This window comes from Canis lupus, chromosome 20 (assembly GCF_048164855.1).
Source record: "Canis lupus baileyi chromosome 20, mCanLup2.hap1, whole genome shotgun sequence".
In the NCBI taxonomy this organism is placed as follows: Eukaryota; Metazoa; Chordata; class Mammalia; order Carnivora; family Canidae; genus Canis; species Canis lupus.
In genome coordinates, this window is record NC_132857.1 from 2,117,833 (window position 1) to 2,145,698 (window position 27,866).

Consider the following 27,866-nt stretch of genomic DNA (forward strand, 5'->3'; position numbering starts at 1 on the left):
AACAATACTGAATTCAAATTTCTTTGTGGCAAGAAGAAAACTGGAGTTAAGGATCAGTTTTCTCTTTTAGAAGGTGCTTGTGTACCCCATTCCTTGTTATTTCAGTTGCATCTGGCCAATTTCATACTTTAACGTTACTTACCTGTTGCTGATATGGTATTTGCATTTTTTGAATTACAAAAAATAACAGTTCAAGCATGTAAGTGCTATGTGTAAGGAAATATATATTATGGTGAAGTAGAAGGTGGGAGTATGATAAAAACAAACATTATCCTGTTTGATTACATTTGCAATATAAGAATAAATACGCCAGCTAAACTATGGGTCTAAACTATGGGTCTGTCTTTCTTTCTTCTTTCTTTCTTTCTTTCTTTCTTTCTTTCTTTCTTTCTTTCTTTCTTTCTTTCTTTCTTTCTTTCCTTTCTTTCTTTCTTTCTTTCTCTTTCTTTCTCTTTCTTTCTTTCTCTCTCTCTCTCTCTTTCTTTTTTTTCTTCTCTTCTCTTCTCTTCTCTCTTCTCTTTTCTTTCTTCCCTCCCTCCCTCCCTCCCTCCCTTCCTTCCTTCCTTCGTAGACTCCACACCCAGAATGGAGCCCAATGTGGGGCTTGAACTCACAACCCTGAGATCACACCTGAGCTGGAGGCTCAACCACCCAGGTGCCCTGATATGAGTGTTTCTTAAAATTAAAAGTAAATGAACAGGGACACCTGGGTGGCTCAGTGGTTGAGCATCTGTCTTCGGCTCAGGGTGTGACCCCGGAGTTCCAGGATCGAGTCCCACGTCGGGTTCCCTGCATGGAGCCTGCGTCTCTCTCTGCCTGACTTGGATTTTTTTCACCTTTTCCTCTGTTTTGTCTAGTATTTAAAAAGACCCTTCTAGCTTTCCTTTTTTCCTTGTGCTCTTAAATTTACTGAATCAATTTAGCTGTAACTATTACTTTCAATTTCTTTTTGCTCATTCTGACTTCCACAGATATGTGAACATGCTTTATATATTGGAGAAAAATCTATATAAATGCTGTTCCTGCTGTATGGCCTCTATCTCTGTTACTTTTCAATGTATGGCGACCTTCTTGTCGTATTTAGTGATCTGTATTTTTGTTTTCATCTTCTTGATATCTTTGTATTCATAGTTCTAAAATTCTAGAAATCCTGTGACACCATGTTGTTAGGATTTTCTTCATATAGCCTATCGTTTTATTTTTCCTTTTCCCTGTATTCTTATCATTTTATCAATTCTTATGTGGTTAAATTTCCAAGTCTTTATGTAAAGTTTTCATTGTTCATTTGCATTTATTTATTTATTTATTTATTTGTTTGTTTGTTTGTTTTTTAAAGATTTTATTTATTCATGAGATAGGTAGAGACACCGGCAGAGGGAGAAGCAGGCCCCATGCAGGGAGCCCGATGTGGGACTCGATCCCGGGACTCCGGTGTCACACCCTGGGCCAAAGGCAGGCGCTAAACCACTGAGCCACCCAGGGATCCCCCGTAAATAGATTTTGAATAAATGAACAAATGAATTAAAAAAAAAAAAAAAACCATGAAAATGCTGAGAATGATAAATAATATTAAGTTTATGCCCAGAAATATAACAATTAACTGAAAAACATCAAGGAGAGACATAAATATTACCAGAAAAGCCTAACTACTCCCAAAGTAATGACAGTTGGATTGACAGCAGACTCTATATCAGCAACAATAAATGCCAGAAGGCAATGCGGTATTATTTTCAAAATGCTAAGAGAAAATGACTACCAAGTTAGAATTCTGTATCTTACCAAATCATCTACTGAAAAACAAGGAAGAAAAAGCATATTTTAAACAAAGGCAGAATTTATTATCCAGGGATTCTGGTTGAAAGAGAAAGTAAAAGTATGTACTTAGCTTAAAAAAACAAAAAACCTCGACAGAAGAAAACAAGTTGCAAGAAACCATAATGACTAAGGAAATTAAATATATTGATAATCCAACCAACTCCTTACTGTACAGTAAGTGTATACATATGTATATTTTTGAATTGAAAAAAGCTGAACTAAAAATGGACTTTGAATTACTAGGATGCCTGCCAAACCTATATAGTAAGGCAAATAATTAATTCTCATTAATTTGGAGAATATGTATTTGATTCTATGATTTCAGTTTTAAACAACTAAGTTTTTCATTACCCACAAAATACTGCAACATAGCTCCTCCTCCCAAATCTACAAAACCATCTATAGTGTCATGAAGAAGTACCTGCAAAGAGCTTGGGTCATGCTTGCATCTTTTACATTTGGATCTGTAGTTAGGCTCCTGATGAGAACCGTAATCATCTGAAGAGGAATATGCTGCACGAGGCTTGCCAGTGCTACAGAAGGTTCAAATGATGTATCTGTTTTTTAAATTAAAAACAAAAAGGAATATGGCAAGAAAGTTCAAGTGAATTATTTAGAAAGAAACAATAATTTACAAAAAGAAAAAAATGTACTTGCAGCAACAGTTGGGTAGACTCTAACATACAAGCAACGTTAAACTGAAGAAATGAGTTGAAGGGTGGGTAGCAATGATGGCTCATTATAGAGAGCACTGCTGGAATATAAAAGCTGTTGTTCACTCTCACTGTATTTAGTCCATAAACGACTTTATTTTCTTGCATTATTTAATATTAAGTCACTGTTGTGTTAAAATACTCATTTGTAAGTCAGCAGTCAGAAAGCACATTCAAGGTATCCTATAAATCCCCGACTTCAGACCTTCCATAGTAACTGATGACTAGTAATTACTTTAGCAGCACATGGCTCTAAGGCTCCCTCAAAAATCTCTGAAAGAAGTAGAAATTAAGGTGAATTTTGAGGGAACTTTTCTTAAACTATATAATCATCAAGCAAATTCAAGGCAAGCACCTTTACTGCCACTGCTGAAAAAGTTCTGGGGGAATCTAACAGTTCGAGCAACACAGGGAACACAAGAAAAATCACAATTTAAAACCCCGTCAGATGTGAGGACACACGGCTGGTGGATCTTCCTACACACACTGGGTGCAGCAGAACGCATGGCGCTTGCCCCCAGCCCTACTTCTGGCTCCCAAGGTCAGGACCCGCCTTCGCAGATCTAGCTCCAAACAGCCACGGACAACGGTCACCAGGCCCAGCAGGCGCAGCTCTGGGCGTTTCCCCGCCTCCACGCCCACAGCTCAGGGTCCAACAGGCACCGGAGTGCAGGTCGGAGTCCTCCGCACATCCCAAGGGGCGGCCGCCGGGCCAGGTCGTACCCCAGCCGTCACCGCCCCGTCACCCCCGCCCGTGTCCCCCCTGCACCCCGCGTCACCCACCCCCGCCCCCGCCCCCGGCGGCGGAGGGCGGAAGGGCGGCCCGGGTGCTCCGGGCCTACGCGCTCTGCTGCGCGGCACCAGGCCGCTTACTGCTGCCGGAGCTCGCGGCTGCGGGCCGCCGACGGGGTGACGGTGCTAACATCCGTGCTCCCTAAGGCGCACCGGGCGCCCGACGGGGTGAGGGCCCTAACATCCGTGCTCCCTAAGGTGCTTCAGGGCGGCCGACGGGGTGAGGGTGCTAACACCGTGCTCCCTAAGGCGCACCGGGTGCCCGACGGGGTGAGGGCCCTAACATCCGTGCTCCCTAAGGTGCACCGGGTGCCCGACGGGGTGAGGGCCCTAACATCCGTGCTCCCTAAGGTGCACCGGGCGCCCAACGGGGTGAGGGCCCTAACATCCGTGCTCCCTAAGGTGCACTGGGCGCCCAACGGGGTGAGGGCCCTAACATTCGTGCTCCCTAAGGTGCTTCAGGGCGGCCGACGGGGTGAGGGCCCTAACATCCGTGCTCCCTAAGGTGCTTCAGGGCGGCCGACGGGGTGAGGGTGCTAACACCGTGCTCCCTAAGGCGCACTGGGCGCCCGACGGGGTGAGGGCCCTAACATCCGTGCTCCCTAAGGTGCACTGGGCGCCCAACGGGGTGAGGGCCCTAACATTCGTGCTCCCTAAGGTGCTTCAGGGCGGCCGACGGGGTGAGGGCCCTAACATCCGTGCTCCCTAAGGTGCACTGGGCGCCCGACGGGGTGAGGGCCCTAACATCCGTGCTCCCTAAGGTGCTTCAGGGCGGCCGACAGGGTGACGGCGCTAACATCTGTGCTCCCTAAGCTGCGCTGGGCGCCCGACAGGGTGAGGGCGCTAACATCGTGATCCCCAAGGCCACGGGCACCCGGATGGGGTGAGGGCGCTAACACCATGTTCCCTAAGGAGCTTCGGGGCAGCCCAACGGGGTGAGGGCGCTAACATCCGTGCTCCCCAAGGCGCTTCAGCACAGTCGACGGGGTGAGGGCGCTAACATCCGTGCTCCCCAAGGCGCTTCAGCACAGTCGACGGGGTGAGGGCGCTAACATCCGTGCTCCCCAAGGCGCTTCAGCACAGTCGACGGGGTGAGGGCGCTAACATCCGTGCTCCCCAAGGCGCTTCAGCACAGTCGACGGGGTGAGGGCCCTAACATCCGTGCTCCCCAAGGCGCACTGGGCGCCCGACGGGGTGACGGCGCTAACGTCCGTGCTCCCCAAGGCCTCGGGCCGCCCCGACGGGGTGAGGGCCCTAACCCCGCGCTCCCCAAGGCCCCGGCCGGGCAGCCCCACGTGCAGCCCGTGGCGGCGCCTACCTGTGGCCGAGAGGCTGGCGAAGACCTCCTGCAGGGAGGGCAGCAGCGCGCTGGGCTCGGCCTTCCAGATGCTCTGCAGCAGGCCGCCCACCCGCGTCACCTGGGACACGTACTCGCGCAGCTCCCGCTCCTGCGTGGACGCGCACTGGAAGTGGCCCATGGTCCGCACCAGCTGCTGGCAGAAGGCGACGGCCGGCTGCCCCCGCGGGATGCACTGCGCGAAGTCGCCCAGCAGGTCGCTGAGGCGCGCGCACAGCGGCGGCCCCGGCCGCTCGCACAGCATCCGCGGCACCTCGAGCCGCAGCAGGCCGAACAGGTCCAGCACCGACGGGCAGCTCCTGAGCAGCCGCAGGCCGTTGTGGACGTAGTCCAGGATGGCCACGTCCTGCCCGCCCAGCGAGCCGTAGCCCTGCCGCAGCAGCCCCTGCACGAACGGCCGGCTGAAGAAGGCCTCGAACTCCGGCCGGTGGTAGCGCGCGTAGGCCTCCAGCACCTGGCGGCCCACCTGCCGGCGGAACGGGTCGGGGCCCTCCAGGATGAGCCGCGTGGTCAGCCCGAACATGGCCTCGCACTGCGCGCCGTCCAGCCACAGCTCGGCCGACTCCACCACCTTGCGCACGATCACGCGCTTCAGGGGCAGCGGGTGCGAGGAGCTCACCAGCCCCTCCAGGATCTTGTCCATGGTCGCGGGGCGCGGGGGCCCGGGGGCGGCGGCGCAGGCGCAGGCGCAGGCGCGGCCGGAGCGCGGCGGCAGCGGGACGGAGCACCGCCGCCGCCGCCTCAGCAGCCGCATCGAGCGGCCGGCGGGGCCCGGCGACCTGGGGCTCCGCCGCCGCCGCCCCGCGCCCGCGCCCCCCTCAGCATCGGCGCCGACGGCACGCCCAGGAGGACCCCGGCGGCGGCCGGCCGGGCCCGAGCGCGCAGCAGGCGGAGGACGCGCCCGGCGTCGCGGGCGGACGGGGCCGCCGAGCGCAGCGGCCGCAGGACCCAACCAGCCTCGCGCCGAGTCACCAGCCGCTGTCACCGAAGCGGCCGGGTCAGCCCGGGAGACGACGGGCGGGCGGGCGGACGCCCGTGACCCGGATCCAGACGTCCGCGACCCGGAAGTGAGGGACGGAGGCCCCTCGAGAGCCCGGCCCCCGGCCCCCGGCCCCCGGCCCCCGGCCCCCGGCCCCCGGCCCCCGGCCCCCGGCCCGCCTCCTCCCTCCGCGCTCCTCCTCCCGGGGTCCCCCCGCCCCCGCCCCCGCCCCCGCCCCGCCCGGGTTACACTAGGGCCCGCCCCCTCCGGCTCGGCCCCGCCCCGCCCCGCCCCGCCCCGCCCGCCCGCCTCTGCTCCACCGCGCAGCCGCGGCCGCTTCCAATGGAGTCGCGCGGCGCCGCCCGCGTCACCGGGGTCGCGTGTGGGGTCACGGGGGCGCCGGGCTCGCGTCCTGCGGCCGCCGCGGTGCGCCCGGTCAGCTGACTCCGGGGCCCGGAGGTGCCGAAGCTCCGGAAGCGGGAGGCGAGCGTCGGGGGAGGGGCGCAGGCGGAGTGCAGGCGGGCGGAGCGGAGCTGGCGGGCCCGGCGGGCCTGGGGACGCCGCTCGGAGGTGCGCCCGCGGGAGCCTGGGGCTCGGGCCGCTCGGGCGTGTCGGGCCTCGGAGCCGCTGCCCGGGCGGGAGGGCGACGGCGGCGGGCGGCGGGCGGCGGGCGCTCCGGGCTGCCGCCTCGTCTCGGTGCCCCGCGGTCCCTGCCCGCCCGCCTGCCCGGCCGTCCGCGCCGCCTCCTGCCCCCGCCTTCGTGAGCGGCGGTCGCGGCCGTCGGAAGCTCGGGATGCGCGGCGGCGGTGAGCGACCCGGCGTGTGTCTGCTCGGACTCGACGGACCGCGGTGGCGGGGGAACCGGCCCGCAGACCCGGCTCCCGGACGCCGCGGCGCCCCCGGGGCTACACGGCGGCGTCTGGGGCGCGTCTCTGGGGGCGTCTCTGAGGGCGTCTCTGAGTCTGGGGTCGTCTCGGGCGTCTCTGGAGGCGTCTCTGACAGTGTCTGAGGGCGGTGCGGGCGGACAGCTGCGGTCATCGCGCTTGTTCTTTCGAGTCACCTTCCAAGCACTTAGAGCGCAGGCTTTAACCAGAGGCCTTTAAATTGGGAAAAACGTTGCGTAAATACAGCCCCGTGGAGGTTTGGCCAGGATAGTTGTGAAATTAGGCGTAAATGGCCCGTGATAATGATAAAACTGAGATGGTTTGAGAGAGAAGAGATAGAAACATTTTCCGAGAGAAAACTGAACAGGGCAGCCCGGGTGGCGCAGCGGTTGAGCGCAGCCTTCGGCCCAGGGCGTGACCCCGGGGTCCCGGATCGAGGCCCGCATCAGGTCACAGCAGGGAGCCTGCTTCTCCCCCAGCCTGGGTCTCTGCCTCTCCCTCTCTGTGTCTCTCATGAATAAATACGTAAAATCTTTTTTAAAAAATGAACAAGATTGTAAGTGGTTTACTTTGCTACCTATTGTTTTGCTTCTGCCGATGGACACAGTGAGCACACGGATGTGTTCAACATGGAGCTGAGCAGAGGAAGCTTGAGACCGAGTTTTGCGGGAAGAAATTGGAGGCAAAAGAGAAATAAGGCATTTGGTGGCTCTAAAAGACATCATGCCGGAGCACAGGGATAGCTCTGGAACTTTTCACATAGTAAAACTACAGAGAAAAGTTGGACTTTTCCTGGGAATGGTGTCCCACCGGAAGACAATACTGTAGAAAGTACAGAGGAATGAGTGGTAAGACTGGGGTTGAGGGGAGATTGGGAAGATCTCTGAAGGTTGCTGAGTAACAGCAGTAGGGTAACTGCTCTGAAACAGGCAGGACAAAGATCTTGGTTAGTTAAAAGCCTAACACATTACTTTGAATCATTAATAATCTTTCTGTTAATATTATGTCTTGAGAAATTCAGTGTTGTAAAATAAGATGTCTGAGAGAACGTGGTGCAAGTTGTTCTCAGTCTGCGTAATACGGATAGTGTAGCTTCCAAAAGCACCATGACTCAGTATTCTTAAAGTCCTTCTTGAGTGATAGATGCGTGAATTAAAACATTTCATACTTTCTATGCTAAAATATTCAAAGCATGTTTTCCGATTTTGCCATTGGTACAAAAATGTACACAATATGCTCTTCTGCTGTTACAAGATTTCATTTGAAAGTGGCTAACTTTACATAATTGGTGTTGTACCACAACTAAAAGTCACATACAGTGCCATGTTCTTGTTCAATATCTTAAAATATTTTCGGAAGTCTATGGAGAGGTTTTGTTAAAGTGTGTTATGCCACTGATCATTGAATTAATAGGTGCTTTGCTATAGGCTTTAAAATTTTGTAAAAAAATTTCCCCTAAGACCCTAGTCACGAATTAAATGGTTTTATGAATATCTGGAAGTGGGATCTAAGTGATGGGGGTGAAAAGGAAAAAGCTCATGATAGGGAATTATAATTTATTAAATACCCTCTATTTACCTGGGTCTCAATATAGTTATATATAGTTATCTCAATATAGTTATTGTTATCCTTAGTTCTCAAAACAGACTTTGGAAGTAGACATTAGTGACTACGTTTTATAGGTAAGGTGATGGAAGCATGACAGGTTAAGTAAATAGCTGTCAGGTGAAAAATATGCGTGTGTTTATATGTTTGTGATAGGCAGAGAGGAAAGAGTTGGCCAACTGCATAGCATCACGATGAAGTTATCTTTCCGCAGGAGATCGTTCCTGGGATATTTATATCTCTCTATAGAATCAAAAGCAAACTCGTTGTGGAGATTAGAAAAAGCTGTGATTAATCATCTTGTGAATAATTACTAATAATCACTTTATGCCGTTTATGTTCATGTACATTTTTTTTAAAGATTTTATTTATTCATGAGAGACAGAGAGAGAGAGAGGCAGAGACACAGGCAGAGGGAGAAGCAGGCTCCATGCAGGGAGCCTGATGTGGAACTTGCTCCCAGGACCCAGGGATCACCTCCTGGACCAAAGGCAGATGCTCAACCACTAAAACACCCGGGTGCCACCATAAGAGACTCTGAAAGGAAGTAAGTAGGGTTTCTGGAGGGCAGATGGGTGGTGGATGGGGTAACTGGGTGATGGACATTAAGGAGGACACATGATGTAATGAGCACTGAGTGTTTTATAGAAGACTGATGATGAATCACTGACTCTACTTCTGAAACTAGTAATACATGTTAATTAATTGAATTTACATTAAAAAAGGGATGAGAAGATTTAAAAAAAAGTCACTTCCTCACAGAGTCAGTTCTAGATGATGTACTGTTCTATTGTGTTACTCTTGTTTTTTTCTTTATAGTACTTAACCATAGTTAAGAAATTGTTATTTAATTACAGGGAGATGGTCTGAGGAAGTGTGAGGTGTGTTAGTAGGATGCCTCCTAGAAAGGATAGTAACTTGCATTGTGATTCCAGGGGCAGAACACTGTCGCCGGCTGAGTCTACCATATATAAGAGAGTGTTAATGCCTATTTGATGGCACTGATATGAAGACAATTTGATTGCAGTCCTTATCTTTCCTTTAGAATCTAAGCTCCATGAGGTCAAGAAACCCTAATTTTCTTGGTAACCTCCATATCTAGTAGTTAGAACAGTATCTGGCACAAAGTAAACAATCTATTAATTTATCGAACAAATGAGATTTTTGTCATTTTTTTAACTGAAGAAATTATTTTAAAAATTCCAAGAAATCAACAAAATAACTTCTAGAAAACAGTTCAGCAAGGTCTCAGGATACAAAATAATAGACAAAAATCGATTATACTTTAATATACTAGCAATGAACACATGGAAACCAAAATAAAAAATGTAATACTATTTACAATCACAACAAAACAATCTTAGGTATAAACATGGGTAGGACTTGTAGTGAAATCGACAAAACACAGATGAAAGAAATCAGAGAAAATATAAATATATGAAGATACATATTGTGTTCATGGATCGGAAAACCCATAGTAAAGATATTAATTATTCACAAACTGCATGTCAGAAACAGTTTCTCTCATAATCTCAGCAAAGTTTTTTGTTTGTTTGTTTTTGTAGATACAGGAGTATTCTAAAATTTATATGAAAAGGCAAACTGGAATATTAAAAAGAAATTGGTAGAATCACTCTACTCAAATTTAATAACATATGTTACAGTAATCAACACAATGTGGTGCTGGCAGAGGGATAGACACATAAATCAGTGGAACTGGTTAGACTACCCAGAAACAGACACAAGTATGCTCAATTGGATTTTGGCAAAGATGCAAAAGCCATTCAATGTAGAAAGGATAGAGTTGTCAATGAATGGTGCTGGAGCAATTGGATATTTATAGACAAAAAAACCTTGACTTAAACCTCACACCTTATACAAAATTAACTCAAAATGGATCATAGATTTAAATGTAAAACATAAAATCATAACAATTTTAGAAGATACAGGAAAAAATATTTGGGATCTAAGGCTTGGCAAGAGTACTTTGACCTGATACTAAAAGCAATAAATTGGGCTTCATCAAAATTAAAAACTTCTGCAATGAAGGACCCAGTTAAGAAAAGAAAAGCTACAGACTGGAAGCATTTGTAAACCACATATCTGACAAAAAACTTAGACCCAGAATAGAGAACTCTCAGGATTCAACAGTAAAAGGCTTTGAAGTATCCAGTGACACTATCAAGAGAGTGGCAAGACTAAATGTGGAACGAAAAAATATTGGCAAAGCTTGCATCTGATAAGTGATTAAAATCCAGAATATATAAAGAAGTACAACTCAAAAATAACCCAATTCAAAAATGGGCAAAGGAGGGGCACCTGGGTGGTTCAGTGGGTTACAAGTCTCAGGGGTCCTGAGATCAAGCCCGTGTAGGCCTTCCTGCTCTGCAGGGAGTCTGCTTCTCCCTCTTCCTCTGCCCCTCCCCCTGCTTGTGTGTTTTTTTTTTTTTTTTCTTTCTCTCTCAAATAAAAAAATATGGGCAAAGGATATGAATAGATATGTCTGCAAAGAAGATCATGGATATACAAATGGCCAGTAAGCACAGGAGAAGATGCTTAACATCACTAGCCAGGAGGGAGATGCAAGTCAAAACTGAAATGAAATACCACTTTATACCTTTTAGGATGGCTATTATTTAAAAAGAGGAAGATAACCAGAGTTGGTGAGGATATGTAGAAATTGTGCATTGCTAATGAGAATGTAAGATGACGTAGCTGCTGTGGAAACAATTTGATGACTGTTCAAGTTAAACGTAGAATTATGATGTGATCAATCTAGCAATTCCACTTTTAGGTATATGCCCCAAAGAATTGAAAGCAGAGACTCAGATACTTGAACATCAGTGTTTATAGCAGCATTATTCATAATATCCAAAGGTGGAAAGCTCAAGTATTCATTAATAGATGAGTGCATAAACAAAATAAGGTACATCTAGATAAAAATATTATTCAGCCTTTAAAAGGAGTGAAATACTACAACATGGATCAACCTTGAAAATACTATGCTAAGTGAAATAAGCCTGACACCAAAGAATAAAAATTAAACGATTCCACTTATAGGAGGTACCGAGAAAAGTCAAATTCAAAGACGGCTGAATAGAAGTTACCAGAGGTTAGGGGAAAGAGGAACTTGGAAGTTACTGTTTAATGGGTACAGGATTTCTGGTTGGGAGGATAAAAGTGTTTGGAATTGGGCAGTGGTGGTGATTTCACAACATTATGAATGTACTTCATGTCGCAGTATACACTTAAATGATAAATTTTATGTATGTTTTACCACAGTAAAAAGTTTTTAGAAAATGGGGAATAAAAAAATTAATCCAATTAAAAAGCAAAAGGAAAAAAAATAAAAAGCAAAAAGCATGAATACATTTCACTGAAGAGTGTATATACAGATGGCAAATAAGCATAGAAAAAGATGTCCAACAGCAGTCGTCACTGGAAAAATACAAATTAAGACCACGAGGTATCACTACACACCTACTAGGACAGCGAAAATAAAAAATAGTGACTACAGTAATGCTGGCAAGGATGCAGAGACTGAATCTCTTACACATACTGGTGGGAATGCAAAATCATTCAGCTACTCTGGAAAATTATTTAGCAGTTTCTTAGAAATTAAATACGCAACTACTCTGTGATTGAGCCGTAAAACTGGGTTTTTATTCCAGAGAATTGAGAACTGTGTTATACAAAAACTTCTACACAAATGTTCCTACAAACATATTATTCGTAATAGGCAACAACTAGAAACAACCACAATGTTTGTCAGTAGGTGTATGACTAATCAAATTGTAGTACATCCACATTATGGAATACTAATCAAAATAAGAAGGAACAAACTCTTGATAGACACATCACTTGGATGGGTCTTAAGGATATTATGTTACGTGACAAAAGCCAATCTCAAAGGTTCTATATAATGTGATTCTCTCTATATATAAACATTCTCAAATTGAAAAAATTATGGAGATGAACAGACTAGCGGTTGCCAGAAGTTAGGGATGGTGGGGTTGGGGCAGAGGAGGGTGGGTACGACTCCAAAGGGATGGCATGAGAGTGATTTTTGTGGTGATGAAATAGTTTTATAGTTTATTAGTGTGGGCCCTCCAGAGAAACTGAATAGAAACAGAACCATGTGAGGTTTATTATAAGGAATTAGTTCACATACTTCACATCTACAGCTGGTAATCCAGGGTTCCAGGAGATCCACGCTATAGTTCTAGTCTTGAGTCTGAAGGCAGGCAGAGACAATGAATTCTCTCCTTTTTCTTCTATTCAGGCTTTTATTGGGTTGGATGAGGCTCACCCACACTCGGTGGAGCAATTTGCTTTACACAGTTAAGTGAATCGAATATTAATTCCATCCAGAAATGTATTTACAGACACACCAGAGAATACTATTTAATCAAGTATCTGGGCACTCTGTGGCTCAGTCAAGGTGATACAAATTAACTACATAGGTCTAGCCCCTGTGAATTTGGAACTCACTCTTTTAAGGAGATCCTTAAACCATATTTAATCTCCAAATAAGGAAAATGATAATTTTACCAGAGATCCTGAAACGCCGTTTCCCTGCTTCCCCAGAAGAGGAGGTAAACTTCTTGAATGATGCTTTCTCTACTTTTTATCCTGTAATTTAAGTACCAGGGATTCCTGGGTGGCCCAGCAGTTTGGCGCCTGCCTTTGGCCCAGGGTGCGATCCTGGAGACCCGGGATCGAATCCCACGTTGGGCTCCCGGTGCATGGAGCTTGCTTCTCTCTCTGCCTGTGTCCCTGCCTCTCTCTCTGTGTGTGTGACTATCATAAATAAATAAAAATTAAAAATAAATTAAATAAATAAATAAATAAATAAATAAATACCAAATAGTGGGGCGCCTGGGCGGCTCAGTGGTTGAGGATCCGCCTTCAGCCCAGGGATGATCCTGGGGTCCCGGGATCGAGTCCCACATCGGGCTCTCTGTGCGGAACCTGCTTCTCTCTCTGCCTGTGTCTCTGCCTCTCCTGTCTGTGTCTCTCATGGATAAATAGACACAATCTTTTAAATAAATAAATGCCAAATAGTGTCAAATTAACAATTTTTAAATTAACAATACTTGCACCATCTTATGTTACATAAGGGAATAAGAGGAAAGAAAAAATATCTGCTGCATGTATTAATATATATGCTAAGCAAATACTGTTGTACATACCATGCAAGTATATTACACACACAAACGTAACAAAATAGGAAAAAGTACTTATAATTAATAGTCCTCATTTCTGTGGTCACGTGGTTCTAGCTGGTAATACTTTAATGCCTTAAAGTATTTCTGATATTCTAGGCAGAGTATATTCCTTATTTCTAGTGTAGACTAGCAGTCTGATTTCTCCCTGATGGTCAGGATCAATCAGCAGAGCCAGCACAGCAGCTCTTTACCTGTTGATTCCTAGGTAGGAGTTGTCCGATGTGGCCTGGTGGCATTCCTAACTCTTAGTTCAGTGGAATCGTTCTTGTGTTTCCTGGTGGAAGCGTTCCTCTATTTGGATCCAAGACTCCTAAACTAGCAGAGCATTAGGTATCAGTACGAGGGAACAAAAATTTTACTAGTAGATCACTGTGGGGGGAGAGTGGTGCCACTCCTACCCTGTGATTTCTAGACTCCGAATCCTGGCTATGAGAGAAACCGCGCTACATGTCAGATGTCGATTCAGAGAACACACCGCCTTCCGGAGAGCTTTGCTGTAGCCCTGCACGTTGTCGACCAGTTGGCAGTGTGACTGAGCCTTCCAAAGGCTGTTCCACTGCTCTCTGAGGCCAGCTGCTTCAGAACCGAGGGTGGGAAACAAGTTCGGACGAGGGAATCCCATGAGCCGGTTCCGTTGTTGTGAAATGAGTTCCTTGACCAGCAGCAATGCTACGTAGCACCCCGTGATGGTGGGTGAAGTAGTTTGCAAGTTCACAGATGGTAGTTTGGGCAGAAGCATTGTATGCAGAGAAGGAAAACCCACATCTAGGGAAGGTGTTCCAGTAAGGACAAAACTCTGCCTCTTGCATGGTGGACACAGTCCAGTGTAATCCGTGTGCCCCCTGGGAGCTGGCTACCACCTCAGGGATTGGTGCCGTCACAGGGATTAGCGCTGTCTTCTCTGTTGACAGATTGGACACCCAGCAGTGGCCCAGCAGGTCAGTCTTGGGAGGTGGGGTCTGTTTAGCTGAGCCCGTGATTACCTCCATCCCTGTAACCACGGCTACTTTGTTCGTGAGCCTGTTGGGCAATGTCGGGTGGCTGGGGAGAGAGTGGCCACAGTCTATAAATCAGCGTGTAGTCATATTCTGGCCGTTTCTCCTTCCGAGCAAAGTGGACAGTTAGCAGCACTGCTCGAAGTTCTGCCCACTGGGAGGGTTTCTCAACACTGTCCTTCAGGGATGTCCCAGAAAAGGGGAATGTAATGCTGCAGCACTTCCGGGTAGTGTCTGCATATTGTCCCAAACCACCTGTAAATCAGGCCAGAATTTTCCTCTGGTGGCTACTTGTGGGAAACACCGATGGGGCCCTGGGTGCGGCTGGGAGAGGAGGCAGTGTGGCGGAGAGGGCCTTGGGCCCTTGGTGCCCTGTGCCTGAGCCACTCCCGTACCTGCTGCCTTCCCCGGGGTGGAACACTGCGGGCCCTGCCACTTTGTGTCTGGGCGGGTCGGATAGCAGCCAGTTCATGGTGCGCGACTCGGGCCCCGGGCATCCTGGGTGGACGCCCAGTCTTGACTAAGCCCCGTTCTGGGCCAGGAGCTGTTTTTCAGGAGAGTAAGTATTTGCGAAGATGGCAGAGTTTAGCTTTAACATCCTAAGGGCTCGTGTTGTTCGCTTCCAGGGACTTGCCAGAGGCTCCAAATAGCATCTGCCACTGACCTTCCAAGCTCATTGGTTGTAGCGGGTCATACGGCACAGGGTAGAGCCGCTTGCACGGCCACCGGGACGTTTGGTAGAGCCTTCTGTTCGAGGCCCCAGTCGAAACTAGCAGCTTTTCAGGTCACGCAATAAATGATGGATTAAAATGCCCCCATGAAGAGAACGTTGCCTCCCCAATCCAAGGAGGCCCCCAGAGCTTCTGCCTTTCTGATTGCACAAGGGGCCAGATGCAGCAAGGCATTCTTTACCTTAGAAGGCGTCTTTAAACATGACCCGTACCTCTGGACCCCTGGAACTCACTGACGTAGGAGTGAGTATTTGGCATATTTATTTCTCCCTCTCTGACATGCAAATGTCTCACCACTATATCTGACCCAGTTATGGATTCTGCAGCTGGAAAAATAACCACAGAAGGGGGTAGGAGACCCACTGGGCTCACCGGGACACAGAGTTGACCTAAAATTCTGTTGATCTCTTGACCTTCATAAACTCCTATTCTGGCCGGTAGATCACGGTGATGCTTTGGATCTTCTGAATTGGTGTCAGTTCTAAGTCGGTGTTGAGTAGTCTCTGAAAACTGATTTTCTCTTTTTCCCACCATGCAGTTAACCCTGACTAAAGCCTGTAGGTCACTTTGAGGAAGGTTGGGAGAAAGATTAACAGTATAATTTTTTTTAAGATTTTTTTTATTATTTTTTATTCATGATAGTCATAGAGAGAGGAGAGAGAGAGGCAGAGACACAGGCAGAGGGAGAAGCAGGCTCCATGCAGGGAGCCCGACGCAGGACTCGATCCCAGTACTCTGGGATCACGCCCTGGGCCAAAGGCAGACGCCAAACCGCTGAGCCACCTAGGGATCACCAACAGTATAAATTTTTGCCAGTGTACTGGGGTTCTTCCTCAAGGGTACACAGCCTCCCTTTCGTTCAGGGGGGTTCTGAATCTAAAAACTGGCTCACCTCTGAGAACAATTGAGGGGCCATGACTGTTTTTATGACCTAGAACCTTCCTATTTATAGATAAAGTGAGAATTTAATAGACTTCCCATCTATTTCTATTCTACGCTACCAGGAACACTGATTGACTAGCCAATGCCATATGTCAATGTAAATCAGACCATTCTGATGACTGCTTCGACTCTGCTATCCATTATGGTAACCACACCTGACTTTGTCAGTTGAGGGCTGCCACTTGGGGTCCATTTACTTTCATTGCATTTAAGTTCTCTAATTTGGTGACCAGTCCGCATTGTAAGGTCTAGCCTATAGAGAAGAGCAATCACTGAACATTTCAAAGATGCTGGGGTTCCCTTCTCAAGTTTATTTCTCACAATAGTAAGAAATATGTGCTATGGACCCTCCCAGTATGGATAAGTTGATATTAAATGACAAGTCCACTTTAACATTCCAGTCTCCCTAAGCCTTTAAATCCCTTCTTTTGCATTAAAGCGAGGAGGCAGGTTTGGCATTTCTAATTTGCTTATTGTGGGATAATTGAAATTGCTTAAGGAATTAGTATAGTTAGAAGATGAGAAATCCCTCTGAACTGGATGCTCCAACATTAAGATATCTGGAGACAAGAAGGAAACAATAAAAGAGGTTATGAAGAAGCTATAGTGTATAGGAAGAAAACCAAGAGAATGTGGTATCCTGGAAATCATGTGAAGAAAACAATTAGCTGCATCACAGATTGCTAACTGACCTAATATGATAAAGATTGAGAACTGTCTCCTGGATTTAATAACATTAAGATGAGTGGTTGGATGCGGTGGTGAGTATTAGAGCTTGATAGCTTTAATAGTTTTCAAGAGAAAATGGGAAAGAAAAGTGGTGACAGCAAGTATAAACAACTTTTTCAAGGAGATTTGCTAAAGAGAAGGGGAAAAATGTAGCTATGAAGTGAAGCAGGATCAAGTAAAAGTTTTAAGAAAAGAAAAAGCATATTTGTTAGCAAATGGAAAAAAAATCTAGGAAAGAGGGAAAATTATTGATATTGGGGAGAGAAGGAAAAATTGCCAAGACAATGCCCTGGGCTAGATGGGGGAAAAAAAAAAAAAAACCTAGTATACAAATGGAGAGATTTCTCTTTGCTAGGAGCATGAAGGAATTCACTCCGTAGTAAGACAGCAGTTGCAGGTAGGTGGGTGAACGTGGTTGTGAGAGTTTGTAGAAGTTCTTGTCTGTTTGCTTCTATTTTAAAATAGAAAGCAAGGTCATCAGTTGAAAGTAAGACTTACAAAGTTGGAAATTTTAGGAGAGAGTTGGAGCTATGTAATAGTTGTTTAGGAGGATGGAAATACAGAATGATTCCTAGACAGCATTGAGGTCCCATTTGAAATTAGAGATCATAAATGTAAATAAGACCAGTCAATTTACTTATTTATTTTCCCCAGCCATGTTTATATGCACAGATGCGAGCATGGAATAGGCAGAGAATTGGACATAAATAAGATTGTGGTTTAGCCAAACACAGGAGGCAAGAGAAGGGCAGGAGAGTTCAGGGTATACGCAAGGAGGTGATTATGATTGATCACACAACTTAAGGATAGAAGTTAAGGTATGAAAGGGTGAGAGACAATAGATTTTATTTTATTTTATTATTTTTTTAATAAATTTATTTTTTACTGGTGTTCAATTTGCCAACATATAGAATAACACCCAGTGCTCATCCCGTCAAGTGCCCCCCTCAGTGCCCGTCACCCAGTCATCCCCACCCCCCGCCCTCCTCCCCTTCCACCACCCCTAGTTCGTTTCCCAGAGTTAGGAGTCTCTCATGTTCAGTCTCCCTTTCTGATATTTCCCACTCATTTTTTTCTTCTTTCCCCTTTATTCCCTTTCACTATTGTTTATATTCCCCAAATGAATGAGACCATATCATGTGTGTCCTTCTCCGATTGACTCATTTCACTCAGCGTAATACCCTCCAGTTCTCCATGTCGAAGCAAATGGTGGGTATTTGTCGTTTTTAATGGCTGAGGAATATTCCATTATACATAGACCACATCTTCTTTATCCATTCATCTTTCGATGGACACCGATTTTTGAACCAATGAATTATAGATTCTCTCGAGGATAAAATCATTGGAGGAGAGAAGGTCAGGGCATTGAATGACAATGTATTGGGTCGATCATCTATGTGGACATTGAGGTCAACTGAAAATTATGACAGGAATAGGGTTTGAGACGGTGTTGGGGAGTTAGGGACTAAAATCTTCAAGGAATTGGATGGAGGAAGACAAGATTGTTGGAGCACTGCAGCAAGGAAACCGGAATTCATGCTGTAGTGCAATGTTATGAAATTTAAATGGAATGTGTCTATGGAGGAGGGAGGAAGAATGGTATGGAAGGAGTAACAAAATACAAGAATGTCATCTTGTCTACCTCCGGGCCTCCTAGTAGCAGAGTCTGGACTTTGAGCTGCAGAGAAGAGGGCTGAAGGCTTGATCAGGTTTTAAAGCAGGAAGTGAAGAGAATGTTCAGAGAAGGCCATTTTGCTGATAATTGAGTCTCAAAAGGCCCAATAGAAATATTGCAGGTGTCAGATAGAGATAAGAAATGTAGTCAAAAAGGGATATTCAGAGCCTTATGGGAATTAGAGTCTTGAAGATTAGAGTTTACTTTGGCTTTTTGTGACAACTAAAATCAACAGGCATAAAAGGCATTCTGAGATTAATCTTGATGAAAGTCTTTGATAAAAGCTTTTAGTTCAGAATTGAAGTTACAATGAAATGTGCAACCTTAGCGCCTATTCAAGGACAAACTTGGGCTTAGATTACTCATGAGTGAAATGCCTGTTGGCAAAACGTCTGCCTCTGAAGGGTACAGAATGGTATATGAGGTTATGGAGGGATCCGAAGACCTTGAAGGTAATCAAGGCTTATTAATCATTGCCTTCAATTTACATCATATGGCAATTATTGCTGCTATCTCAAAGGTTTTCATTATCATAAGGGGATTTTTCTCAAAAGCTAAGCAATAATTTCCCCCTCTTACCTGAGAAGAGTGTATAACAGTAGCATCTTGTTGATTTATAGACATTTTATCTATTGTTACATTCAAACAAAATCTTAAACTTGAAATTTGATTTTTTAAAAATCTCCAAAGATAAAGCAGTCATAACTGGCTGAACATGAATTCAAAATAAAGAAATGGTAGGGGGGACTCCAAAAATGGCCCTAAAAATGGACAAATATTTATAGGGACATAAAAGCTATTACAGTTCCCTCTCTGCTGCCTAGAATCATCCACAAATAATACAAGAAAAAACAGTGTGAGAATATTAAATTTTGTCTGTTTCTTGTTTTGGTCAACCCACTTACCTTAAGACTCGACTTGTGTGTCTCCTCTTCGCTTATTTATAGCAGAACTCAGAACTACCACTGCTGCTGTTGGATGCTGACAGAGGAGCAATTTTCTGGGTGGGGACAATGGAGGTATTGCCTTGCTCTGAGAGAGGAATTAACCACAGGGTGCTGTAGGCTGGAAGGAGGTGGGGGGAGCAGGAGAGCAGGGCGCTGGGCCATCGTTGTAGTCTTATTTATTTTGTGATTGTGGTCTTTGTACTGTCTGGTAACGCATGTTTGCAGAGACAGGAAGAGAGCTGGAACGGATAACTGTGCAATGTTTGTGTACGGGTTTTGACGATTTAGATGGAAAGCAGTACTGAGAACTTTTTCACATACTGTTTAGGTTATTTTTTAAGTTTCTGTCCTAATAATTAGTGTGCAAGACACACGGTAGCATGGCAAATTAGAGAATGAAACCAAGATCTGTCGATAGGTACCTCGTAATTTTGTGGTAAAAGTAAATTAAATAAATTATGCAAGGTACAAAGCCTAGGGCTTGGCTTAGGTTGAACTTTCTTTCTTAAACATTTTCTGAGAAATTATCCAATTCGATTTTTGAATGTGTTACAGAAATAATGACTTCTGGTTGCGACAAACTTCTCTATTATTTAGATAGGATCTTTAATGCTGTACTATAAAATGTTCTTGAGCATCCTGTATCTCTCTTGAGCCCTCATCACAATTATAATGATTTTTTCTGTAATCCTTGAATGTCTTCTTCTACACGGGGAGGTAAGTTCCAAGAGGGCAGGGATCATATTTATCTTTATTCCTGCTACTAACCCAGTAATCAGCACAGTATCTCCCAGGATTCAGCATTCAATAATTATTAAAGAATTAATCTTGGTTTTAGTAAAGATCCTTTTGGGGATATGCTCATTTGACAAAAATACATATTTTTAAAGAGAGATTGGACAGGAAATAAATTCATCAGTGGTATTATGAATCTTTAGGAATTCTGTATCTTAGCTTCCTTTGCTGTAACTGGAATATATACATATACGCACACACACGTATATAAATGTATATAAGTTTTCTTAAGATAATGTGCATTGTCAATCTGTAGATTATTAAGTATTTTAAATAATATTTCATCACCTTATTTCTTTTTTTTTTTAATTTTTATTTATTTATGATAGTTACAGAGAGAGAGAGAGGCAGAGACACAGGCAGAGGGAGAAGCAAGCAGGCTCCATGCACCGGGAGCCCGATGTGGGATTTGATCCCAGGTCTCCGGGATCGCACCCTGGGCCAAAGGCAGGCGCCAAACCGCTGCGCCACCCAGGGATCCCTCATCACCTTATTTCTGAGGCTTTGTACATACTTTTTCTCACCAGCTAGCTTTATCTCTTAGATAAAACAGTTTGTTATAGACTCCAATGTAGAAAAAAAATATTTGTATTTTAGGAAGATGGTACTTGAGGAGGATTTAGCCGTAAAGCACTTTCATGTGAAGAACAATCCAGAGTGTTTATTTGAAGTATCCCTTCTCGCTCTAAGTGGTGGCAAACAAAGGACCAGAGAATCGAGAACAAAGCAGGGCAAGTTATCTTCCTGTTTTTTAATATGTTGTATATATTTTTTTGCTCTTAGTTATAGATTAGTGAAGAAAAAATACTGCTATTTTTCAAAACAGACTGAAATGGAGTGACTCTACCCCCTCTTTTATGGTCCTCAGCTTTTTCATCTGCAAAAGGAAGAGAGTACCATCTTATTCCCAGAAATGGTCTATGTATTAAACAATCCAGTGTACATAAAGTGTTTGACACGTAATAGCACACAACAAATATTTCATTCTATCTATCTATTTATTTATTTATTTATTTATTTATTTATTTATTTATTTATTTTCTCCCCTCTTTTATTAGTTGGTGGTTTGGCTGAGGAAAAATAGGAATGTAGGATTTTACTGAACTATATCCTTGGACACTTCAAACCAGATCCCCTCCTCCCCTCTCCTCTTTCCCCCTCCCTTCCCCTCTCTTTCTCTCTCTCTCTCCTTCCTTCCTTCCTTCCTTCCTTCCTTCCTTCCTTCCTTCCTTCTGTCTGAAAAGTAAAGGGTGTGGTTTTGGTTGTCATTTGTCTTTGTGAGGAAGATCAGCAGGGGGGTTGAGGTTAATGAAAGATACATGCTTTCTCAACTATCAGTGTCTAGATCTTGGATTGGTTTAGAAAGCTCAGAAACCTGGGGGTTGTGGTAGGTTTTGGGGAATAAAAGCATTGAAGAAAACAGCTAATGGATTGTTAAATACATTTATTATTCATGAGTCCATATAGGTGCAAGTGCTCATTACAGAGTTACTGTATTACAAAGGGGCCCATGAAAAGAGAGGGGTTGGATGGTTGTGCAGGCTAGAGTTTTTGTTTGTTTTGCTTGTCTATTGGTGTGTTTGAGATAAAGGATAGCGAGGCACTTTTTTCTAAGCTTGTAGTAAGAACTTTGAATGTAATCTTTAAGTATATTCTTCCAAAGCCAAAGAAAACCTGTCTCCTTTTAATGTCGCTTCTAGAGTAAAGTCAGTGCAACTGTATTTATCCAACCAAAACATTTTCTGTGTAATATATCTCATAATTCCATATTTTGGTTTTGGTCAAATCATCTGGAATAATCACAAGGATAAATTTTTTTAAATTTATTTTTTATTGGTGTTCAATTTACTAACATACAGAATAACCCCCAGTGCCCGTCACCCATTGATTCCCACCCGCCGCCCTCCTCCCCTTCTACCACCCCTAGTTCGTTTCCCAGAGTTAGCAGTCTTTACGTTCTGTCTCCCTTTCTGATATTTCCCACACATTTCTTCTCCTTTACCTTATATTCCCTTTCACTATTATTTATATTCCCCAAATGAATGAGAACATATAATGTTTGTCCTTCTCCGACTGACTTACTTCACTCAGCATAATACCCTCCAGTTCCATCCACGTTGAAGCAAATGGTGGGTATTTGTCATTTCTAATAGCTGAGTAATATTCCATTGTATACATAAACCACATCTTCTTTATCCATTCATCTTTCGTTGGACACCGAGGCTCCTTCCACAGTTTGGCTATCGTGGCCATTGCTGCTATAAACATCGGGGTGCAGGTGTCCCGGCATTTCACTGCATCTCATAAGGATAAATTAGCCAATCTACTCAATTTAGCTTACAGCAGATGCAGATTCCAATTATTCAGATGATTCATTTGTTCTAGTCCAGAGTTTTTTTATTCTTCCAGTGATATGTACCACAGTAGCTTTAACTCCCTATAGGTTATTGTATGGTTAATAAAGGATCTTCCTTACAGAGAGGGAAGAAATTTCAAATATTCAGTAGTCACAGGCTGCAGATATTATTTTAGTTAAATTTTTATTAGTTGGCTTCAAATGCTGGGCCAACCCTATAATTAAATTTTGTTACTCCCTGATTGCTGAAATATTATTGAGTAAGTCAGGAAACTGGACTAATCTATTACATTTCTGGTTCATGTTATCCACTCATGAAATAGGTGTACTCCTTGCTTTAAACAAGTTTTATGTTCATCTCTAAATATTTCATATTCCTCCAGTACCCAAGGACCCTTACCCTACTTTTCTTTTATAATATTCCTCTTTCTTTATTGGAAAGATTGAGGACTATCACATCGGTTCTATTAATTTTCCTGTTCATTGGGAAAAAGTTTTAAATTTTTACATATTTTCCACCTTTCTTCTAATCTCAGAAAAGAAAAAATGTCCTCTTTTTGTTAATTCTGATGCTCTGCCTTCCATCTCTTCTCACATTTTAGTGATACTTTGCTTCATCAATTATATCCTTATGTCATCAGTCTCTTTCTATTCTCCTCACTTTCTCTCTACAGATGTGTTCCTTTTATAAAATTTTTACCATCTTATCTATTTACCCTTAAGGAGCTCACAGTATTTTAACAATACTTTATAAAGTAACATATGCTTTACCCTGTCTAAACTGTATGAAAAAGAATGTACACTTGACTCTTGTAGCTCAGGAGTCATGCCTTAGTGAGCCTCAGTGAGAGTTACCAGTGCAACTAGCCTTAACATGTAATTCGCTTTGGCATATGCATTTTTAAATTATTGAAAGACGTTTCTGTTATTTATGTGGTTAGAAGTATATCCCCATTATAGTAATTTAACAAGAAAATTATTTTCCTCTGTTCATATTTTATTCAGGAGTGATCTGTTAGACAAAAATTATGATTTACCAGGAAAAACTAGATATCGTTATTCTTGCAGGAAGAACCCCCTCACGGGTACTTTTGTATCTCTCTATCTCTGTGATTTTCTACCCTGAATATCACACTTATTCTTTCAGTGACTATTTTGTAGTTATACAACTACTGAGATACATTGTCCCAGGAACTAATCAAAGCCAATCCTATCCTAGAAGTAAGAGTGATATAACCTTTTGAAAACCAATGTTTTTAAAAAAACTCATATTGCTTATGTCACTTAAGTACCACCATGGCATAATGAAATAGCCAAACAATTACACTTTTATCACATGGCAAAAATACATGTCTCATGAAATTATTTAATAGAACTGTTATGATTGAAATACATCACTAACATAATCAAAGCATTATTACCAAGGGCCAATCTAGAATAGCATCTGATATAGAACCAGGTAACAAAATTACATTCATATCTAATTGTGTACTTTCAAGAATTAGAGAAATAAATGCACAAAAGATACATAATAATAAAGTTGAAATGAAATACATTAAATGTTAGGTTTTTAATGTAACATTGTTGGAGGCACTTTTTTGTGGGAAAAATTAATAAAATTATTAAATATTAAAAACACCTTATGGAGGATTCTCACAAGATGGTGGGGAAGAACCAGGAAGCTGTCTCCCCATTGAGATAACAATTACACTTGCAGAATCTGCCTGCTGCAACTATTTCAGAACTCTGGAATCTATTGAAGTCTTGTAAATTCCAGGGGATATCTTGGATGGCAAATCGCAGGTAATTTTGGTCAATTTCAGTAGTAACTACCAATCCCCCACTACCAGCCACTGTGGCAAGCAGCTGTGCACCTGTTCCTGTAGCAGTTTGCACGTAGCTTGCAGGAACCAAACGGGGCAAAAATAGACCCTGTCCTCCAAATCTCAAGGTCTGATCACAAAGATGCAGGTGTCTATTGTACCTCCTCCCATTGTTACAATCCCCCTTCCCTCCAGGTTGAAGTAACTTCCAGAGGATTCAAAGAGTCAACACCTTTTTCCTCTCCCCTTAATTTTTTTCTTTCTCTCACTTTTGGGAACCAGACATTAAAGACTAGGACATTAGAAAACAATTTCACATATGGGGAAATTTAGAATGGGACTGTACATGCTCAGAGAAAGTCTCTGAAAAGACCTGGATGATCTTAATTTTACACCTGCAGCTGATTCTGGCACGGAGATAGCCTACAGTGGCATCAACAACCGTCACAACAACCAAAAACAATATTGTAAGATAATAAAGACTCAGGAAGGAGGAGAATCTGATTTCCAGTAGATACAAATATCTACTTTTTAATTAAAAAATCACAATACATGCAAAGGTACAAGAAATTATGGCTCATTAAAAGGAAATCAACAGAAACTGTCCTTGAAAACATCTAACGGCAGATCTACACAATTTTTTTTATGAGTTCTAGCAATCTTTGGGTGGAGTCTTTTGGGTTTTCTTTCTTTTTTTTATTTATAAATTTATTTTTTATTGGTGTTCAATTTTTTTTAAAGTAAGTTCTACACCCAATGTGGAATCCAAAACAGAGCTTGAAGTCACATCCCTGAGATCAAGACCTGAGCTGAGATCAAGAGTGGGATACTCAACAGATTAAGCTACCAGACACCCCATATTACACAATGATCTTTTAAAAATTATCTTAAAGTTGCTCAAAGAGCTAAAGGAAAATGTGGAGAGAGAGTTGGGAAAATGGGTATTAAGGAGGATACTTGTGATGAGCATTGGGTGTTGCATGAAACTGATGAATCACTAAATTCCTTGTTTGAAACCTTAGTTTATGTTAACTAATCGGAATTTAAATAAAAACTTTAAAGAAATATTATGTAGATAAAGAGTAGAGCTTTAATGTTGTCGCCCGAACAACAGCAACAAAATGTTAATTATGTGATGTGAAGGGTGTGTTGACTAATATTATTGTATTACATATTTTACAATATATATATGTATCAAAGGATCACATTGTATACCTTAAACTTTTGCAATGTTATATGCCAATTATATCTTAATAAAGCTGGAAAAAATGACAAAATTAAGTAATTATTATTTTGTAATTATTTTATGTGTAAATAATCAGAAAATAGAGATTGACAGAGTGAATAAAAACATATGATCCAACTATATGTTGTGTAACAGAGACTCACTTTAGATTCGGAGACACAAGTAGGTTAAATTGAAGGAACAGAAGAAGATAATCCATGAAAATAGTAACCAAAAGAGAGCAGAGATGGTTTACACTAATATCAGACAAAATAGACATTAAACCAAAAAAGCTTACAAGAGATGAAGAAATTATGCATTTGTAAAAAAGGTTCAATACATCAAAAAGATATAACAATTATAAACATTTACACACTCAATGACAGTAGCAAAATATATGAATTAAAGGGAAAAATATGCTAAGTGGAATATCAGGTAGAGAAAGATAAATATGATTCAACTTGTATGTATTTTTTTAATCTTAAAAAAACACAAAACTCCGAAATAGAGAACAATTCAATAGTTGCCAGAAGCAAGGGATAAGGGTAGGGGAAATAGCTGAAAGTGGTCAAAAGGTACAAACTCCAGTTAGAAGACAAGTTTGGGGAATGGAATGTACAGCATGGTAACTGGTTAATATTACTGTATTGTGTATTTGAAGGTTGCTGAGAGAGTAAATCTTTTTTTAAAAGATTGATAGATTGATTTAGAGTGTGAGCAGAGGGAGGGGCAGAGGGAGAGAGAGAATCCCAAGTAGACTCCCTGCTGAGCACGGAGTCTGATGCAGAGCCTGACCTGGGGCTCGGTTCCACAACCCCGAGATCATAACTGAGCCAAAACCAAGAGTCAGATGCTTAAACCTACTGGGACACCCAGGCGCTCCATCTAAGAGATTAAGTCTTAAAAGTCCTCATCACAAGAGAAGAAATTGTAACTATGTGAAATGCTGAATGTTAAACTACCTGAGGCACCTGGGCGGTCAGTCAGTTGAGTGACTGACTCTGGATTTCAGCTCCCCTGCTTTGGGCTCCATGCTAAGTATGGAGCCTGCTTAAGATTCTCCCTTTTGCTCTGAACCCCCACCCTACCCCCGGGCTCATACCCTCCCCCCAAAACAAAAAACTAAACTTAAGTGGTAATCATTTTGCACATATATGTATATTAAATCATAATTTTGTACACCATAAAACTGGAAATTTTGCCTCCATAAAACTGGAAAACATAATGGAGAAATACAGTTCTATAATAACATTTGAAAAACTTCCATATGTTCTCCATAATGGATAGAACAAACAAGATAAGTAAGGAAAGAAGACCTAAAGAATGCAATGCACTAACAGACATACATAGAACATTCTACCCAACAGCAGCATACATATTTTTCTCAAGTGTACATGGGACGTTTTCCAAGATTGGCCATATATTAGGTGACATGTTAAGTCTCAATAATTTAGAAAAGATAGATATTATGTAAGTATCTTCTCTCACCACAAGGCAATGAAGTTAAAAAGAAATGAACTATCAAGCCATGAAAAAACACGGAGGAACCTAAAATGCATATCGCTAAGTGAAATAAGCCAGTCTGCAAAAGCTACATATTTTATGATCTCAACTATATGACATTCTGGAAAAGACAAAACTAAGGAGAGAGTAAAAACATCAACATATGCCAGAGGTTAAGGGAAGGAAGAGATGAAAAGATAGAGCAGAGGGATTTTTATGGCAAACTATTTTATGTGATACTGTAATGATGGGTATATTATGCATTTGTTAAACCCACAGAATGTACAACAGAGTAAACCCTCATGTAAACTATGCTTTAGTTATTATAATAAAGTATTAATATTTGTCAGTTGTAAAAGTGTACAACATGAACACAAGTCGTTAATAATAAAATTGAGGGTTGGGGGCATATGAAAACTTTAAACTTTCTGGGGAATTTTTCTGTAAACCTAAAACGGCTCTAAAAAATAAAATCCATTAAAAATCACATTATGAAAGATGCTGTTTATCTTATTTGTCTCTTCTGGGCCCTGGAATCTTTATTACAGATGAAGCAGCATTTGTTGGTTCTGTGATTTGATTTTACCGTGCTTGCAAGCTAATAGGTTAGCCTGGTACCGTTTCATCACTGCACGAGCATCAGTATATTTGCATCAGATCCCTTTGCCCCTCATTCACACGGGGTGATACAGAGGGCCTAGTTGCAGTTGGTTGTGTTACCAGGAATGAACGCCAAACGTGGGAATCCACTGTTTTTATAGCAAGCAAGAAG

General features: G+C 43.3%; 1 protein-coding gene and 1 long non-coding RNA gene across 2 annotated transcripts in view; one reads left to right on the plus strand and one right to left on the minus strand.

The window, feature by feature from the left end:
• Positions 1–5,347, minus strand: part of USP38 (ubiquitin specific peptidase 38) — a 35,769-nt gene extending 30,422 nt beyond the window's left edge. Inside the window, exons 1-2 of the mRNA XM_072788246.1 lie at positions 4,639–5,347; positions 2,237–2,372 (exon numbers count right to left, since the gene is read on the minus strand). Coding sequence (XP_072644347.1) covers positions 2,237–2,372; positions 4,639–5,320 — 818 coding nt within the window. The 5' untranslated portion in view covers positions 5,321–5,347. The remainder of the gene's footprint in view (positions 1–2,236; positions 2,373–4,638) is intronic.
• Positions 5,348–6,377: 1,030 nt separating this feature from the next.
• On the plus strand, positions 6,378–25,647 carry LOC140611605 (uncharacterized). Its single transcript, XR_012012702.1, has 2 exons — positions 6,378–8,692; positions 25,108–25,647. It is a non-coding gene; the product is annotated as an uncharacterized lncRNA (long non-coding RNA).
• The last annotated feature ends 2,219 nt before the right edge of the window (positions 25,648–27,866 follow it).